This window comes from Myxine glutinosa, chromosome 11 (assembly GCF_964187855.1).
Source record: "Myxine glutinosa chromosome 11, kmMyxGlut1.1, whole genome shotgun sequence".
NCBI lineage: Eukaryota > Metazoa > Chordata > Myxini > Myxiniformes > Myxinidae > Myxine > Myxine glutinosa.
Window position 1 is genome coordinate 75,200,775 of NC_136271.1, and position 19,972 is coordinate 75,220,746.

At 34.7% G+C, this 19,972-nt stretch overlaps 1 protein-coding gene and 1 pseudogene across 1 annotated transcript in view; one reads left to right on the top strand and one right to left on the bottom strand.

Moving 5' to 3' along the window:
- The first annotated feature begins 1,613 nt into the window (after positions 1-1,613).
- On the top strand, positions 1,614-2,353 carry LOC144894192 (uncharacterized; annotated as a pseudogene).
- Positions 2,354-5,627: 3,274 nt separating this feature from the next.
- LOC144894193 (uncharacterized) overlaps positions 5,628-19,972 on the bottom strand; it is a 17,414-nt gene continuing 3,069 nt past the window's right edge. Inside the window, exons 2-5 of the mRNA XM_078786286.1 lie at positions 9,547-9,983; positions 9,198-9,321; positions 8,405-8,999; positions 5,628-5,692 (exon numbers count right to left, since the gene is read on the bottom strand). Coding sequence (XP_078642412.1) covers positions 5,628-5,692; positions 8,405-8,999; positions 9,198-9,321; positions 9,547-9,983 — 1,221 coding nt within the window. The remainder of the gene's footprint in view (positions 5,693-8,404; positions 9,000-9,197; positions 9,322-9,546; positions 9,984-19,972) is intronic.

Consider the following 19,972-nt stretch of genomic DNA (forward strand, 5'->3'; position numbering starts at 1 on the left):
TAAACAAGGAAGTATGGGGTGAAAGACTGGAACAAAAAAGAGAACGAAAGTCATTGCAGCACAATCGACGGACCGCTGAGAGAAAAACAAAGCCTCAAGGTCGGACACGGTAGCCCACTAGGCCTCAAAATACGCGACACGAATTACCCGACGATTTTTTTATACATGTATGAAAAATTAACACCGATAATCTTACCAAAGACACACTGTAGGTACACACACCGAAAGATAAATACAGTTTCGACAAAAACACAATTGTGAAAAATTACTTAACTTCGAAAGCGTGAGTGCATGGACAGCTTCGAAAAGACATGACCTCGCCTAAAAAACCTCGCTGAGTTTGATAAAAGATTAGAAAGAGACTGCATTTGGTTATCAGAGGTAATGAGAAAAACCAATAGACCAATGTCCTTGACGAGTGAAGAGAAAAGGGTATTTAGAAAAAACAATGTCTGTCATATTTGTGAGGAGGAAATTAGTAAAGATCTAAAGGTAAGAGACCATTGTCATCTCACCGGTAAATATCGAGGTCCTGCTCATCAAAGTTGTTATCTCAATTTTAAACTTCCTTCTTTCATTCCTGTCTTTCTTCATAACAACGCTCTATATGATAGACATCTATTTATAAATGAACTTTCAAAGACATCTGGAGACATTTCAGCGATTCCAAACACAGATCAGAAATACATTTCATTTACAAAAACAATTCATACATCCCTTATAACTCATATTAGATTTCTTGATACATTTAAGTTTATGGCAAGTCCATTATCTAACTTAGCATCAAACATTAAAAAATTTCCTAATCTTCAATCAAATTTTTCAAGGGAAGAAGAAATTGAACTCTTATCACAAAAGGGAATATATCCGTATGATTATATGGATTCATTTGATAGATTTAAAGAAACACAACTTCCCTCAAAAGAACATTTCTACAATGAGTTAAATAAAAGCCATATGACTGATAAAGATTATACACAAGCACAAAATGTTTGGAGAAAGTTTAACATAAAGAACCTCGGAGAGTACCATGATTTGTATCTTAAAACTGATGTTCTGTTGTTGGCTGATGTGTTTGAGACCTTTACAACGGTCTGTCATAATAAAAATTCTTATTGTTTAGATCCCGCTCACTATTACACTGCTCCTGGATTGGCTTGGAGTGCTATGCTAAAAATGACAAAACAGATTTTGGAATTAATCAATGATGTAGATATGCTATTGATGATAGAAAAGGCCAAAAGAGGCAGAATATCTCAAGTATGTTCAAAGAGATATGCTAAAGCTAACAACAAATATCTTCCTAATTATGATGCTAAGGAAGATAGTTCTTACCTGATGTATTATGATGTAATAACTTGTATGGGTGGGCTACGTCTAAATCTCTACCTTATGGAAAACTTAAATGGGTTAAAGAGATAGATTATGAAAAGGTTTTACAAGATATCGTTATCTCTACTCAAGGAAAATTGGACAAAGCTAAAGTTGGTTATTATTTTGAAGTTGATTTTAAATATCCTGAAGAACTCCACAACAAACATAAACACCTGCCATATGCTCCTGTTAAAGAAAGTCCAAGAAAAGAATGGTTAAGTGGTTATCAACAATGATTTAATATCAACGGTCAATCAACAGAAAAATTACTTACTACGTTGTATGATAAAGAGAATTATGTTTTACATCAAAGAAATTTGAGACAGTGTTTATCTGCTGGATTGATAGTGAAGAAAATTCATAGAGTTCTACAGTTCAGACAAAGTCATTGGTTAAAGAAATATATTGACTTCAATACGAGTAGAAGAACTGAAGCTAAAACTGATTTTGAAAAGGATTTTTATAAGTTAATGAATAATGCTCTGTATTTGGAAAGACTATGGAAAATGTTAGGAATAGACAAAACATAAGACTTGCTACATCTTGGAACCAAGCTTCTAAATTAATTAATAAACCTAGTTTTCAAAGAGCAGAAGTGTTTTCAGAAAACTTTTGTGCTATTCATATGATTAAAGAAAGTATTGAAATGGATAAACTAATTTATATAGGAACATCAATTATTGACTTGTCAAAGTCATTAATGTATGACTACTTTTACAACAATTTAAGGAAGAAATACGAGAATAGAGTTAATCTACTTTATATGGATACAGATAGTTTTATTTTGAAAATAATTACGGAGGATGTTTATTCAGATATGATTGATGAAATTGATATTTACGATACTAGTAATTATGAATCAGGTAATCATTTATTTTCAAACGTGAACAAAAAAGATATTGGTAAATTTAAAGATGAGTTGAGCAGAAAGATAATGACTGAATTTGTTGCATTAAGGTCAAAGGCATATGCTTATTAATATATTGACAAGAACATTGAAAAGTGTGATAAAAATTTAAAAGGAATAAAGAAAGGTGTAATTAAAGATAGTATAAACTTTGAGAATTATTATAATTGTTTAACATTAAAGACAGAAGAGTGGAGGAAAATGAATACGATAAGAAGTTATAAGCATGAGTTATATATACTGAAGAGGTGAATAAGAAAGCATTGGGGGCTTTTGATGATAAGAGATTTATTTTAGAGAATTGAATTGATGGTGTCCCTTATGGTTATAAATGATAAGATTAATGAGAAAAGGGAGGTTAGGGATTTTAACGGGCTACCGCCGCCTTTTTTTACTATTACATGAATGATTGAACCAGGTTATAACCAAACCAAAGAATGGAGGTGTAATCAACCTTGGTATATAAATGGAAAGCATAACGAATGTGAGAAATACCAAATAGGTATAATTGAGGAGATAACGGGGGTGAAGGTAAATAAAACAAATAAAAGAAGAAATTTCAATACTAATAAGTTGGAGGATGTGAGGAAAATAAATATCTTGGAATAGACAGAAAATTTTGATGGTTGTCAAGAATTTGAGGGAAAAATAATTTACTATAATCTTAAAATGATATGTGGCTCGGGGGGGGGAGGGGGGGGGGGGTGGTCAAACAAGGTCATTAAGAGAGGTGTATCATTTTATCTTGCTTCAAAAGAAATACTTGGAACAAAATGATAATGTATTATTCGTCAATATACTGGTTGGAGATGAATGTCATAATAAACTTAGGTTGATGCCAAAGGTTGAAGGGGTGTTCATTGGCTCCTTGTTTGAGTTTGCAACAGTTGTCAATACACACCAGGGGGTCAATTGGGCGTTTGATTTGATAGATATTAAACTGGCTAGACTTGATCATGTCTCAGTGGAGGAGAAATAAGGGTACACAATTTTATGGTGGGACAGCCGGTCAGAAAGTTTTCCCCCTTTTTCACCATTCACTTACATGTAAAATTAGAGGTGGTCCATAAGCAACATTTTCCCTCTACTGGTAGGGCATATATAGATGTGGGTAGATCTGTATAGGTATCATGCTTCGTCTGTCATGATAGGGAATCTTGATGTAATAAGTTATGTTAGCCCGGTTTGTCGGATCAAGTGTGTACCTGTGATCATACGAGGATGATCGTGTGATAGGTAGAATAGGGAGGGACTAAGCTAATTCCCCTGTGTGTCAGATCTGGTGATCATCCCTCTCCCGTATGGCAGCACATCACACACATTAGTTAGCCCCATTAGTGCACTCATTAATTAATCCCCCACCACCATAAGGACTGACTGGGAAGACAAGCAGGAAGCGGCCGCGTACAACGGCACCATGGCAAGCAGACATCGTGCAAGGCAGGCAATAGCCACGGCCAGAAGGACTCTTGATTAACAGGAGGGAGAGGGGCGAGCAACACCAAGAGCACCGATTGGAGAGTAAAGAAGGACTTGTGATTGGCCACCGACCAATGGCATGGGAGCAGGGTGCCAAGCGCTCGGCCAATGGGAGGGGACGGAGGAGATCAGAAGATTCGGGAAGGCTAGAAGTGACGCGCTGGTTGGAGGATGGAAAGTGAGCTGACGTGAGAAGACCGCCAGTAAAAACTTCTCGCCTTTTGAGCTCTTTCCTTGGTCCTTCTCGCTTTGGCTTCGTTCCTGCCCAGACCTCCCTTCTGCTCTTGCCTTTTGCTCCGTTTGGACCTTTTTCCAGGTGGCCTAGCAGTGTGTGAAGGGGGCCTTATCGAGGCCTCATGGACAAGAGCGCACCAAGGCCTGCTTCGCGCCAACATCGGAGCCGGACGGAGCCTGACTGACATCACACATCCAGACAGATAAGATGCATCCACAAACAATGTTTTATTTGATTCATTGTTCCTGTGTTGTGTATTTGAAGTGAGATGTGGGGACGTCCCGATTTAGGTCATTTTTCTTCCGTCGCGTTCTTTGTTATCGGAGTCCATCAATAAAGCCACGTATTTTTGTACAGCAACTCCACTTTTGGTTTGAGTTATTAATTTGCAGGGTAAGACTGTGCGGGGCTGTAAGATAAGTCGCAGCATTTCCCCCAAACCCCCCATCTTGTGTATGATCCGCCATTGGATTGATTGTCACCTTATTAAGCTAGATTGCATCCGTGGACGTTCTGTCTTCAAAGAGCCATCCACACGACAGTACTTTATGGACAGTCTGAAGGCAGGTACATTGAAGAGAAGAGGGACAGGAGTTAGAAGGTGAGTAGAGCCATCCACCCTAGTTCCTAGGAATTGGAATGAGTTTCTCAGGATTGATGAGAACAAGGTGAAACTGTTTTGCTTTTCTGGAAGTCTGCATTGGCTCAATGGACACCGACAAGCAAGTCATCACCACACATCACTCTCGCATCCTTTGTAATCAGCGGTGAGATGAAGAAGGCCTTGCTCCCTGCAACCACGAGGAAGCTGATACAAGAATCATGCTCCATGTGCAGGATGCTGTGAAACAAGGGTATACAAAGATCTCAATCCACACAGTTGATACTGATGTGGTTCTGGTAGTGACAGCAGCACAGCAACTCAACATTCCTGAGCTTTGGGTTGCCTTTGGAACTGGAAAGAACTTTCGTATCTTGGCAGCTCACGATATGGCCAAGGCTCTGGTTCTTCAGAAGTGTGCAGCTCTGCCAGTGTTTCATGCATTCATGGGATGTGACACTGTCTTGTTCTTTGCTGGTCGAGGAAAGAAGACTGCATGGGAGACATGGAGGTGCTACATTGAGGTGACATCAGCATTTTGCACATTGAGTGCTACACCAGAGTCTGTAGATGACTCAATGGAGCAACTAGAGCGCTTTGTGATCTTGCTGTATGACCGCACTAGTAGTGAGCAATGTGTCAATCAGGCCCGCAAACAGCTCTTTTCTCAGAAGGGTAGAGCACTTGATGGTCTTCCTCCAACAAAGGCAGCATTACTCCAACACACAAGGAGGGCTTCCCACCAAGCTGGTTACTGCTGGGGCCAAAATGATGATCGTAGCTCCTCAGCTTACAAGCCCAAGTGAATGGGGATGGAATAAGGGCGACAATGGGGAATGGGATGCATACTGAACAACACTTCCAGAAGCATCAAAGGCCTGCCGGGAACTATTGAGATGCGGCTGTAAGAAGGGCTGTAGAAGGCTGTGTAAATGTGTTAAGGCAGCTCTTCCATGTACAGCACTTTGTGAATGTGCAGGAGAATGTGCAGCTTAAGTATCACAGCAGAGTATTGAGCATCCGCCTACATACTATTTATCGGTATACGGCAGATCTGTGACATTGGTACCAAATGGATGTGCACCAGACAGCATTTCTTGGTTTTAAAATACCATTACTAACTTTACAAATGTGAAATGGTTCCAATAAATCAAAATTGTAATGAGACAAGATGTCCCAATAATAATAATAATAATAATAATAATAAAGGAGTCTTATATAGCCCCATCAAGCAGAGTAAACTACCCTCATGGCGCTTTACATTATCATGCGAACGCACACACACCGCACACACACACACAAACATACACACACACAGACACACCTTCACTCTTGCCCTATTCCTCTCCCTCCCCATTCAAAACCCACAGATGTGTACTCCCCTTCCTCCTCTCCTCCCTCCCCTGCACATGTATACAGACATACTCTCGATCTCTGTTCCACCTCAAACCAAAGGGAAAACAGGACTTAGACTTTGAAAGACTTGTGAAACAGATACGTTTTGAGGGAGGTTTTAAAGGCAGGTAGAGAGTCAACATGTCGAACAGAGGAAGGCAAGTCATTCCAGAGCAGAGGTGCAGCAAAGGAAAAGGATTTCTCGCCAAACGACTTGGTGCTGGTGCGCGGAGGCTCTAAGGTCATAGAGTCGTCGCTTGAACGAAGCCGTCGCCAAGGTTCATAGAGAGTGAGAAAATCGGAGAGATAGTGAGGTCCCGTTCCACACAATGATTTATAACATAGTGTGCTAATTTTGTATTGCACACGAGCAGAGACAGGCAGCCAGTGTAAAGATTCAAGAAGCGGAGTAACATGGTCAGACTTCTTCGCCTTACAGACAAGACGAGCGGCAGAGTTTTGAACCTTTTGTAACTTATCCAAGAGAAACTGAGGGCAGCCAGCATACAAAGAATTACAATAGTCTAGCCTTGAGAGGACAAGAGCACAGACCAGAGTTAGAGCAGCTTGCGGAGTAAGAAAGTGGCGAATGGATGCGATCTTTCACAGCTGAAAGTATGCTGATTTGCAAGTTTGAAGTACTTGCTTGGAAAATGTAATGTTACAGTCGAAAACCACACCAAGGTTCTTGGCAGACGAAACAAAGTTTACATCAGCTTCACCAACATGAATAGTGGTAGGAAGTGAACATTGTAGAGGACATCTGTGCGATCTTACAATCATAGACTCTGTTTTATCATCGTTCAGCTGAAGTTTGTTTTGGGTCATCCACGCCTTCACGTCGGCAATACAGCCTTCTAACACTTCAACAGTGGGCACGATTTGTTGAATCGTGCTTCCTTTGTACAGCTGATTGTCGTCGGCAAAGGCGTGGTGATCAACTGAATGTCTGGCAACAAGATCAAATAGAGGCTGAGTGTACAAAAGAAAGAGGATAGGTCCCAGGACTGAGCCCTGGGGAATGCCAAAGGAAAGCGGAGAAGGGGCTGATTTCTGGCCATTGACAACAACTGTTTGCACTCTATCAGTAAGATAGGACATCAGCCAAGAAAGGGGAGTACCAGTTATACCAAATGTGATTTCAAGACGACGAATTAAGACACTATGGTCAGTAGTGTAATAATGTTGGTTCTGGGACACCCCAAATCCCCATTCACTTACATGTTAATTTTTCCCCTCCCTCATTGCCCTAAACACCTCTATTTCTCTCACCCTGTTCTTTACGAACCTTCTAACCTTTTGACATGTTATCCTTATTCATTAGACCACTTAAACAATGGTCCTTCTGTGTGAACCTGTGATCCTTCTGACCTTATGGACCTTTTAACCTTTTACTCTTAATATCATCTGGTGAATCATCTTTGACCCACTCAAACAACGACCCTACAAATATTTGTTTATGTGTGGGAAATAATTTAATTCTCCTACAACTCTCCTCACCGTCTAATACATTAACAAAAAATATGTTTGAGTTTGGTTCTTTATCAAGATATTTTAACTGAGCTAAAATAAAATGATAAACCTCCCTCAATGTTCTTGTCTGAGCGCCTCCTCTCCCACATACCATTTTTAAATTAATGTATGTATTTTCCTGACAACCATCAAAGTTTTCCGTCCACTCAAAAATATTTTTATCTTTTTTACCCAACTCACCGGTATTTAAATTAATTCTCTTATTTGTTTTGTGATCTTTTTTACCAGTTGCCTTTTCAATTATACCTATTTGATATTTTTCACATTCATTATGTTTTCCATTTATATACCAAGGTTGATTACACCTCCACTCTTTAGTCTGGTTGATACTTGGTTCTATCATTTATATAATAATAAAAAAGGCGGCGGTAGCCCGTTAAAATCCCCAACCCCCCTTTTTAACTTATCACTTATATATATCTTATCACTTATATATATCTTATCACTTATGTATATCTTATCACTTATATATATCTTATCACTTATGTATATCTTATCACTTATATACTTATATAACCATAAGGGAGACTATCAATTCCATTTTCTAAAATAAACCTCTTATCATCAAAAGCCCCCAATGCTTTCTTATTTATCTCTTCTGAATATAATTGATGTTTATAACTTCTTATTCCATTAATCTTTCTAAACTCTTCTTTCTTTGTTGTTAAACAGTTATAATAATCCTTAAAGTTTATTGTTTCTTTAATAACATTTTTCTTTACACCTTTTAACTTCTTATCAGTCTTTTCAACGTTATTCACAATGTATTTATAAGCATAAGCCTTTGACCTCAATCCCACAAATTCACTCATAACATTTCCTCCTAATTCATCCTTGAACTTTCCAATCACCTTTTTATTTTTAGAAGAGAACAACTCACTCTCTGGACTGTAATTACTCGTGTCATAGATATTAATGTCTCTTTTCATGTCTGAATAAACATCGTTGGTATTAATTTTCAAAATAAAACTATCTGTATCCATATAAAGTAGATTAACATCATTTTGATATTTCTTCCTCAAGTTATTATAAAAGTAATCATACATTAATGACTTTGATAAATCAAGAATTGTTGTTCCAATATAAATAGGTTTGTTCATTTCAATACTCTCTTTAATCAAATGGATCGCACAAAAGTTCTCAGTAAAGACCTCAGCTCGAGTAAAACTCGGTCTATTAATTAATTTTGATGCTTGTTCCCAAGATGTTGATAGTCTGATATTTTGTCTTTTCCTCACATTCTCCATAGTCTTACCAAAGACCGCATTATTCATCAATTTATAAAAGTCTTTCTCAAAATCTGTTTTTGACTCTGTTCTTCTTTGTGTATTAAAATCAATGTACCCCTTTAACCAATGACTTTGATTGAACTTTAGAACCCTATGGATCTTCTCTACTCTTAGACCTTTTGATAAATATTGTCGCAAATTTCTTTGGTGTAGAACATAATTTTTCTTGTTATATAATGTAGTAAGTAATTTTTCTGTTGATTCACCTATATCAAACGATCGTTGATAATCACTCAACCATTCTTTCTTTGGACTTTCTTTCTCACAAGCAAATGGGAGATCTTTGTGTAGGTTAGGGAGTTCCTCTGGATATTTCAAATCAACTTCAAAATAATAACCAACTTTTTCTTCATCCAATTCTTTTTGTGTAGAGATACATACATCTTGTAAAACGTTTTTGTAGTCTTTTTCCTTTACCCATCTAAGTTTTCCATAAGGAAGAGCCTGAGACATTGCCCAGCCATACAGGTTGTTCGCATCATAGTACATCAAGTAAGAACTCTCTTTCGTTGGATCATAATTTGGAAGATATTTGTTATTTGCTTTTGCGTATCTACTCGAGCAGACTTGTGAAATTCCACCTCTTTTTGCTTTTTCAATCATCAAAAGCATATCAACATCGGTTATCAAATCCAAAGCTTGTTTTGTCATTTTCAACATCGCACTCCAGGCCAATCCAGGTGCTGTGTAGTAGTGAGCAGGATCCAATCCATATCCAGTGCGACAAACAGATCTAAAGGCTTCAAATACATCGGCCAATAAAAGCACATCAGTTTTGAGATACAAATCATGATACTCGCCAAGATTCTTGATGTTATATTTTTCCCAAACATTTTGTGCGTGTACATAATCTTTATCAGATATATTACTGTTGTTTAATTTGTTATAGAAATTTTCTTTTGAAGGAAGTTGTGTTTCATTGAATCTCTCAAATGAGTCCATATAGTCATAGGGGTAAATTCCCTTTTGTGTTAGAAAATCTTTTTCTAAAAAATACTCTGAAAGACATGGAAACTCTTTTAGATTTTGAACCAAGTCAGCCAATGGACTTGCCATGAATTTAAATGTATCAAGAAATCTGATATGAGTAATAGGAGATGTGTGAATTGTTTTTGTGAATGAAATGTATTTCTGATCCGTGTTTGGAATTGCTGAGATACTTCCAGAAGTCTTTGAGAGTTCCTTGATAAATAGATGTGTATCATAATGAGCGTTGTTATGAAGAAAGACAGGAATGAAAGAGGGGAGTTGATAATTAATATTACAACTTTGATGAGCCGGACCTCTATATTTACCAGTGAGATGACAATGGTCTCTAACCTTTAGACCTTCACCAGTTTTCTTCTCACAAATATGACAGTCAACCTTTGGTTGTCTAAATTCTCTTTTTTCTTAACTTGTTAAGGACATTGGTTTATTGGTTTCTCTCATTATCTTGGTTAATCGAACACAGTCTTTTTCTAGTCGTTTCACAAACTCCTCTGGGGTATTTGAGCCTCTATACACCTCTAACTTGTTATATTTATCACCAACGGATGATTTGATATAATAACAAAAACCACAAGGAGTATGTTTTTGATATTTATTTGTGTATGATTCTTTTGGATCTGGAGAAGCAGTATCTATTTTTTCTAGAATACTTTCAAAATCAGCATATATAACAAATGGATGTTTGATCTTTTTATTTTCATCTTTGAATGTGATCTTTGAGCCTTCTTTAGGCATATTGATTACCGTTGATTTATGTTCGCCACAATAATTTGAATGTTTATCTAATCTTTCTTGTGAATTGAAGAAGTTAAGACAACGCAAACAAATATATATTTTATTTGTTCTCTTACAGAGTTGTGGTTTTATTAATTTAGCAATATCTTTGATGTATGTATAATGTGAATTTTCCTCTGAATTAAAATATAGAAGATTAATATGAGTTTGTTTACAATTGTCAGAAGGCTTTAAAACCTGAATGTTGTTTGTTTCTGTTGGACCATAAACATTAACTGATAAATTATTCATCTTTTCAAATTTAGGAATATCATTTAAAGTCATCGGAAACTTTAGATCTTTCGTATTTAATGTATTCTCATATTTTTTATAATGAGATACTCTTTCATCATGAAAATGTGGAGGATGTAAGTGTGCTAAAATAGACCAGAGAAAACATTTATTGTCTTTATTTTTGATATTGATAACTGCTTTTCTATTTTTGATAACACTGGGTAAATCAATGTAAGAAGAAGCTTTTAGAGGATCTGATTTAAGAATATGAATGTCTATGTAAAATTTTTTCCCTATATTGAATCCACTTCCTACGATTGAATTATCCACATCTTGCTCTTGTTTAATAAGTTCATCATAGACTCCTGATGTTTTAAAATCTTGATATGAAGATATAAAGTGTGGCTCAGTTCTCATGTATGGTGTATCTATAACTCCTTTATCCTTTGTCATTTCTAATTTTACCCCCATATAAAATTTAAGTGGTTTCATTTCTTTTAGTGTTTTTTTAATCAATGTTTGAACAGCAGGTTTGACTATTTCTACAGCATCAACTATAGACTTTGGTTCGGGAGGTTTGAAGTTAAAGATTCGAATCCTGATATGTCTTTTGAAAGCACCATCAGTATTTTTAATAGTAAACAATTTTGACAAGTGTTTGTTAGTTTTAAGATGGGCTTTAACTTGAGGATGGTTGTTTTACAGACCTTATCATGTTATGTTTTAGGTGGAAGAGGGGAAAGTTTGTTAAGAATGTTGTATGTATGTTTTGCGGTGAGAATATGTTGTTTATAATATTTTACTTCCTTCTCGCAAGTATCACAATAAACCATATTTATAGCGTGAGAAAACGTGGTGTTTTATATATATCACTGTGCTTAAAATAAAACACTTTTGAGCTTTACAGCTCCGTTTTATATATATCGCTGTGCTTAAAATAAAACACTTTTGAGCTTTACAGCTCCATTTTATATACTAGGGCATGCCCGTACTATATATATATCTAAAATTATATCCCCCCCCCTCTATTTACATGAAATGGTTTGGTCCATTCGCAAAGCCAAAGCGAACGGCTTGCGAGTACGGTGACAACCCCCCCCCTCTATTTACATGAAATGGTTTGGTCCAAAGCGAACGGCTTGCGAGTATGGTGACAATCCCCCCCCCTCTATTTACATGAAATGGTTTGGTCCAAAGCGAACGGCTTGCGAGTACGGTGACAATCCCCCCCCTCTATTTACATGAAATGGTTTGGTCCAAAGCGAACGGCTTGCGGAGTTTGGTAAAGAAATCGCCATAGCGTGCACAAACGCGCAGGAAAGCGAAAGAATCGCAAATTAGTTTTAATTAGTTTTAAAACATAGTTTAACGCCAACTAAGCACCGAAATAGTTTGCCAACGTGAAATAAATGAATACGCTCTCAAATGTGCCGTCCGAGGCAGAGTCTGTTCGCCACGTTCGGCACACGTGATAGCTCACTGCTCTCTGATTGGTTGAATAGTTTTTTGGACATAGCTCGGTAACTACTTGTCCGATTAATATGAAACCTTGAAAAGGCACATCCTCGGGTCCCCAGCAATATACCTGGCAAGTTTCAAGTATATCGGACCGGTAGTTGTCGAGAAACAGCGGTCACAGACAAACACACAGACATACATACAGACATACACACAGAGATTACTGGAATTATAGATAGATATCGCTGTGCTTAAACTAAAACACTTTTTCGCTCAGAATCATCTAAGTCATAACTATCACATGAATACTCAGAATCATACTCAGAGTCATCAATAAAGCTACTCTCATAACTATCATTTGAGCACAAACTATTAGTATCATAACTATCATCTGTGTTCAATGAAATACTATCATCACCATCGTCCGAGTTCAATGAAATACTATCATCACTATCGTCCGAGTTCAATGAAATAGTAAAATCTTCACTGCTGTAATGACTCATATTTAATTAGCAGTAAAAACCTTTCCATCTATACCAATATACTTTCTTTCATTAACGGATTCAATCTCTACATTTTTAATATCAAAAGTTATCTTTAAATAATCTCTAACTATCATAGAACGAAATGACATTTCACCAGAAATATTAACATCATTCATTTTACTTAGATCTACACCCTTTGGATTATTAAAGTAAATACAAATTTCTCCACGAGTATTGTTGATGGTCTTATCATTCTTTTTCAAAGTATCGTGGTCAATCACTTTTTCAAGCTTTGAATAAATTGCCAGGAGTAGAGGAGAAACTTTTGTTAGATTTACTTTAATGGATGTCTTTCCAGGTATAGTTAGAGCTCTTCCTTTAAATGAAATAGAGGGGCTCATGTTATTTTCCATAACTGGTTTTACCCAAAAATTTCCATATTTATCTTTGTTCAATTTAACATCTTTGACATATTTTTCTATATCTTTCACCGAAGTAGAGATTGATTGAAATTTGTCTTTTGTGCTTTCAAACATTGTATTTATTAATGAATAAACTTGCGTTTAGTTTAAGTAAAAATTTACCATATAAATATGATAAGTTCTGAAGGATATTTAGAATTTCCAGACTCTCCATATGATAAATTAGAGAATTGTCCGGCTTGTGATAGAATAGGGCTTAATAATGAGGGTTCATATAAACAATGTATTTTCTGTGATTTAATTTTAATTAATGATAAAAAAAAAAAAATATATATATATAACTCTTTTAAATTAGAACCAAAAATGAATTACTTTACAAGATTAATAAGAGAGATGAATGTTAAGTATTGTGATGATAATACACCATTTCTTTCAAGGGAAGAGACTATTTGTATTGAGAAAATGTATAAGGGTTTAATGATATTTATTATTCAAAATAATTTTAATGGAAATGTTAATACAAGATACTAGATAAATAAAATAATGAATTATTTTGAAATTAAACCCGAACTCAGGATAAAATATAGAGTTTCTAAAATAGCTCAAAAAAAGTTAGAATGCTTGTTTTCCAAATATATAAATGAATGATTTTTTACCCGTTTGGGAAAATAAGATAAAATTTAATAACCATAAAAACATTCCAAATTCATTGAGATGTCTAATAGTTGGTTCAAGTGGATGTGGAAAAACCTGTTTACTTTTAAAGATGCTCCTTGGTCCTAATTTTTTAGATTATGATAATTTTATAATTTTTACAAAGTCTAGTTTTCAACCCGAGTATCAACTACTCTCACAGGGTTTTAATGCAGGTCTTAAAAAGGAAGACATTATCGGTTTATTTAAACTTCAAAACAAACTAAATGATTATAATATTGAAGATATAATACAACTATTTTGTGATACACAGGAACCTAAACCAAAACCCATAACTTCTATTCTCAGTGATAATACGGATGATATACCTTCACCTCAAGATTTAGATAAATCAAAAAAGAACCTCGTCATCTTTGATGATTGTGTTAATGAGAGAAACCAAACAGTAATGGATAGCTACTACACAAGAGGGAGACATTCTTCTTGTAATTGTATTTATCTTAGTCAGTCATATTTTCAACTCCCTCGACGCTCAATAAGAAATAATGCTAATACTTTTATTTTATTTAAGTTAAATTCAATAGATGTAAATAATTTTTGGAGAGATAATTGCTCTACGTTATGTAGTAAAAAAGAATTTGAAAATTATATGAAACACACGATTGGAAAATATAAATATATTGTTGTGAAACAAGATGAGATATTAAAGGATGTATTTTTATTTTAAACATAATTACATATATAAATGACAACAATTATTATTAACCTTGTGGGTAAATCTGCTTCTGGAAAGAACTTTCATGAATCTAAACTCTTGAATAGTAAAAATGAAAAGATTGTAAGTTTTTTTAAAAAACACCCTATGATTCGTTTTGTGAGTACTACAACCAGAGCAAAGTGACCAGGAGAAGTAGAAGGGAAAGATTATTACTACATTTCAATGGAGGAACATATGCGATTGAGGAACGAAGGTCAAATATTTGAGGAGGTCTCTTTTGGTTCTACAAAATATTCACATTGTAAGAGTGAGTTAAATAAAGTAAAATCTAATGGTCTTGGGATTTTAGAAACTAATCCTGAAGGAATGAGACAAATTATTAAACAATTGTGTGGTGATGGAGTTAAGATTTTATCATTCGGTTTTGATATCGATGAGGAGACTCAATGCAAACGTATGAAAAGCAGAGATACAAGTATTAGTGAAGAAGAAATAACAACTCGTATTAATACCAATAAAGAATTTGATGAAATATTTAAAGAAAAGGATTTATTTCAACACATTTACTATAATGATGAAGAAAAGGAAAATTTTCCCATTGACCTTTACAATTCATTAAATGATATTTTTCAATACTAAATGAATGCCGAAGAAAGAGAAAGAAAGTTTAAGGAACATCAACAATTAGTTTCAAAAGTTGTTAAACAACAGGAAGAGATAAAGAAGAAACGGAGACAGAAACTAACTGGTGAAGAAGCCTTTGAAAGAAAACAAGAGAAATTTTTTAAACCGCTTTTAAAAACTCAACACCCTACAGTTCCCACGGTAGAATTTACTCCGAAAAAACTTCAAATGCTCAAAGATTTTAGTCAGATAACAAAACAAGAACTTGGAAAATTAGAATATAATGATGAAGAATTATTTCAGAAACTTGAGGAGGTAAATCAACCCCCTAATTATGTAGTGGAAGCTCTTCAAAACAATGAATATTTGGCAGATTCAAAAACCAGAGCAGGTCTCATTCCAACAGAAGAACCAGCAGTGTTCCATCTTGTGGAAGAAAAGGTATTGATATTTAATGATGAATTGATGTTCTTGAGTTCTACTCAACCAAATGTTAAATTAACTCCAAGATTAATGTTTCTTCTAACAAACCCCAGATTCAGCGGTTCAAAATATTTTGAGGAACCACTTGATATGGAAAGAGAGGAAGATAGGGTATATATTGAGTTGCTAAATGCACTTGATTATGGAGTTTCTGTTGCTGGTAAAAGTAAGAAGAATGAGAAGGAGAAACATATTATTGATGCTTTAAGTAAGCTTGGTTCGGGTGTTAGTTTTCTTCCAAATGACCCATCACAATTAGTTAATAGGCTATTATTGTTGTTAGGTAGTAAGAAGGCTGGAAACAACAATTGTTTTAATGAATCCTCAGCCATTTTAGATCAGTTGATGAATATGAAAATAATTAATAAATGTCAATACAAAGATATTTTATTAGATATTAAATAAGATGAGAAGCACAATTCTTAGTTTTAATTTCACAACGAGCGATTACACAGCTTCATTCCCTTACCCACTACAACTTGACCACCTTACCTCATATGAGGCATCTTTATTGTCGATGGAAACTTATAATACCTTGTTTAATATCACAGAGAAAAACAACAAGTTTAGTTATAATCCAGGAAGTGGATATAAAACAATAACCGTTTCACCTGGAGCTTACGAGATTTCTCAAATATCTTCAGAAGTCTCTCGCCTTATGAAAGAAAAAGGTGATGAACCAAAAAATATTGTAATAGATATTCAAAAACACACTTCAAAATCAACTATTAAACTTAAAAATAATTATAAAGTTGATTTTACGATTGAAAATTCGTTTAGAGAGCTATTGGGTTTCTCTTCAAAAAAGATTGAAAATAACGGGATGTTTTACAGTGATAATGTTATCCAAATATCCTCCGGTATAAATTCATTATTAATTCATTGTGATTTGATTGATGGTGCTTATAACGATGGAATAAGAACAAATACAATATTTTCATTCAGTGCATACTCAACCCCGATTGGTTATAAATTTAATATGGAACCAAAAAATCTTGTCTATTTACCTGTGTCAGGAAAAACCATATACAGAGTAAATTTTAGGATAACCGACCAAGATAATCGTATGATATCCTTTAATGATGAAATTATATCCATCAGAATTCACCTACGTGAAGTTTTTCAATAAATAAATAATGGTTATTGTGAGAAAACACAAGTTGGGAAAATATAAAATAATTACAGGGGAGGGCATGTACCTTTCACCATACTATACAAGGTATGTGGGTAAAGGATACTATAAACCTAAGAGACAACGAGGTGTAGGTCATCAATTTCGAAATAAAGGAGATGGGATAATTGATACTCTAATGGGTATTGGTTCAACCATCCTTAAACATAAAGACCTAATTGGTTCAACTGCTTCTGCCGTGGGCTCCGTTGCGGGTGCTATAAAGAGTATAAAAGATGCTCAAAAGGAGTCTCATAAATTACAAGCAATCAAAGAAATAAAAAAAGGTAAAACTCAACTATCTTCACAAGAACGACAAAAAATCATTAAAATACTTGGGTCAGGGTTTCAACGATTTTAATACTATATAAATACAAGTATGGAAGCGATTGATAGTATCTATGATTTGGATGATACAATTATCATTTCAAACTCCACGAAAAAGGAAGACTATTTTAAGGTAAATGCTATAACAGGAACAGACTGGAATTCAAACGTAACAAAAAGTTTTGAAATAAATAATCAACAAACTTACTTGAATATAGCTGAGAGTTTCTTGCTGTGTAAATTTAAATTCACTAAGGCTGCGAATAATACTAATGCTACACTCGTAAATGATTTCTTCTGGAAAATGTTTGATAGTGTTCGCCTGTATATTGGAACACAAGAGGTTGAAGCGGTTGATTATGTCTCTGCTACATCTGAAATGATGAAATTTACACTATATTCGTTTGGTGATAGAATGGGTAAGGGAGCTGTTGAAGGTTTTATTCCTGATATGTCAACGGGTACAAACACAGACCCTGGGTATAGTCAAAGGAAGGCAATGTATAATGATGACACAAAACCAGAGAATAGTTTTACCGTAGCAGTACCTCTGAAAGGTATATTTGGATTTTGTGATTATGACAAAGTTTTGTATGGTCTTAAAATTAGATTTCAACTACAAAGGAATGACAATGTAAATAGGTTGCTTTTTGGGGTTGAAAATGCTTTTGGAGACAACAATAAATTTGTTATTAATGATTTGTGTTGGTATATCAGTGAATATACTCCTAATCTTAAAACGGAAGAGATGTTAAATAGAAGACTTAACTCAAAGAAACCGCTAAATGTATCATACCTTAAAAGAAGATGTCAACACGTTAAACTGGAACACACTACCTACACTTGGAATTTGGGTGTTCTTCAAGGAAAGCCACGATACCTCTGGCTCATTTTTAAAAAACCAGATGGAGAGGACGGTACTAATAAGAATAATGCCCTGAGTGATAATGCTAAGGTGAAACAACTTCGGGTTTCTCTTGATGGCACATTTTATCCGTGAGATAGATTGGAAATTGATTGGGAAAAAAATGATTATGCGGAAGCCTACAAGTCCTACCAAAAGGTGTGTGAAAGTAATGGTAATAATGATCCTATTTTGGATATGGTTGCGTTTCAAAAACTTTATACAATCTACGCAATTGACCTGAGTTCTCAAAAGGAAACTATAAAGTCTAATCGAGTGGATACTTCTCTATACATTGAAAGAGGGGAGAGTGAAGAGGTTAATGCATATTGTTTGCTTTTGGAGGAAACAGAATTACAGATTAATACAGATAATGGTGTTATGATTAATATCACATAGGTTTTTTCTCATAAATAAATGGTTGGGGTATATGTTAATCAAATCAATCTTAATAAATTAACATCTTGTATTCAAAATCAAAAGCCTTGTATTATTAATGTTAATACAATTCAAAGAAAAGGAGCTGTAAGAATTGATGTTTTACTCACACACACACAAGTAAAAACACTAAATGATGTTGGATCACTTAAAATTAAAATGACGAAACCTATGTTAAAGAAATATTCAATAGACGTGTCAAGAGGAGGATTTCTCCCGTTTCTAATTCCTTTATTTGCTGGTTTAAGTGCGGCGGGAGCATTGACTGGTGGTATTTCAGCAGCGGTAAAAACTGCTAACGAAAGGAAGGCACAACTAAAAGCTCAAAAAGAATTGGAAAGACATAACAAGGAGTTGGAGAAACAAATTAGTGGAAGTGGTGTAATTGTAGATTTTGCTCAAAAACTTGAAAGTCTACCTGATAAAGCTAGATTGTTGGTTGGAGATATGCTTTCCTCTATCGCTCAAGCGGGTGTTAAACTAACTAAACGGGGTAATGGATTGTATCTTTCTCATAAATAAATGGATAAATGGTTTAAACAATTTGGAAAGAATACAACGTCAAATATAGAACTAGCTAAGTATTGTAAAACACTAAAAATTGATAATGTGGTTATTTGTATGAGAGATGAATTAATACATATAAATAAGAATACAAAGAATATTATTATGAATTTAGACACACAGAATGGTTCTCATTGGGTTTGTATTCATAATAGTCAGGATAAATATTATTTTGATAGTTATGGTATGCCACCACCTGTTGAAGTAATACAATTCTTACAGAATGGTGTTTATCAAACATTTCAAGTTCAAGAAATTAATTCTAAATGTTGTGGTCAATTATGTTTATATGTATTATTTCAACTCAACAATAATGAAAATTTTTATGATATCATTTTTAATCTAATATAAATGACATGTTGGAAAAGATGGTTCTATCTTTGGAAAATCTTCTCAGGATATTGATTTATCAAATTATTATACAAAGGCACAGGCTGAACGACAAAAATATAGTGTAAGTAAAAATATTAATATGAAGAATACTTATAAATTAATCAATTATCCAAACCCTACAGATGCGAATGACTTAATTAGATTTAGTGATTTATCACAATATATATTTTTAAAGAAAACAGCACGTTTTGTTAAACAAGTAAAATTTACAACCACAACACCTGGTTATACTGACCATACACCTTTCCTCATTGAATTTAACTACCTGCTTACAATTGAATTTTATAAAGAAGGACATATAGTTAATATGCGAATTAATAAATGGGGGTATGATATGCCTGATTTAGGGTATAATTGGTCTTTTTCAATAAACATAGAAGACCTACATGATTTAAATCAGTCTCGTAAAGAAGAATATTATCCACTTGGTGAAGATAAGGATTTATGTGGAAGTACAATTAGTAAACAACAAATACGTGATTTTAAGAAAAGAAAAATATATGATAGTATAGCGATGGTT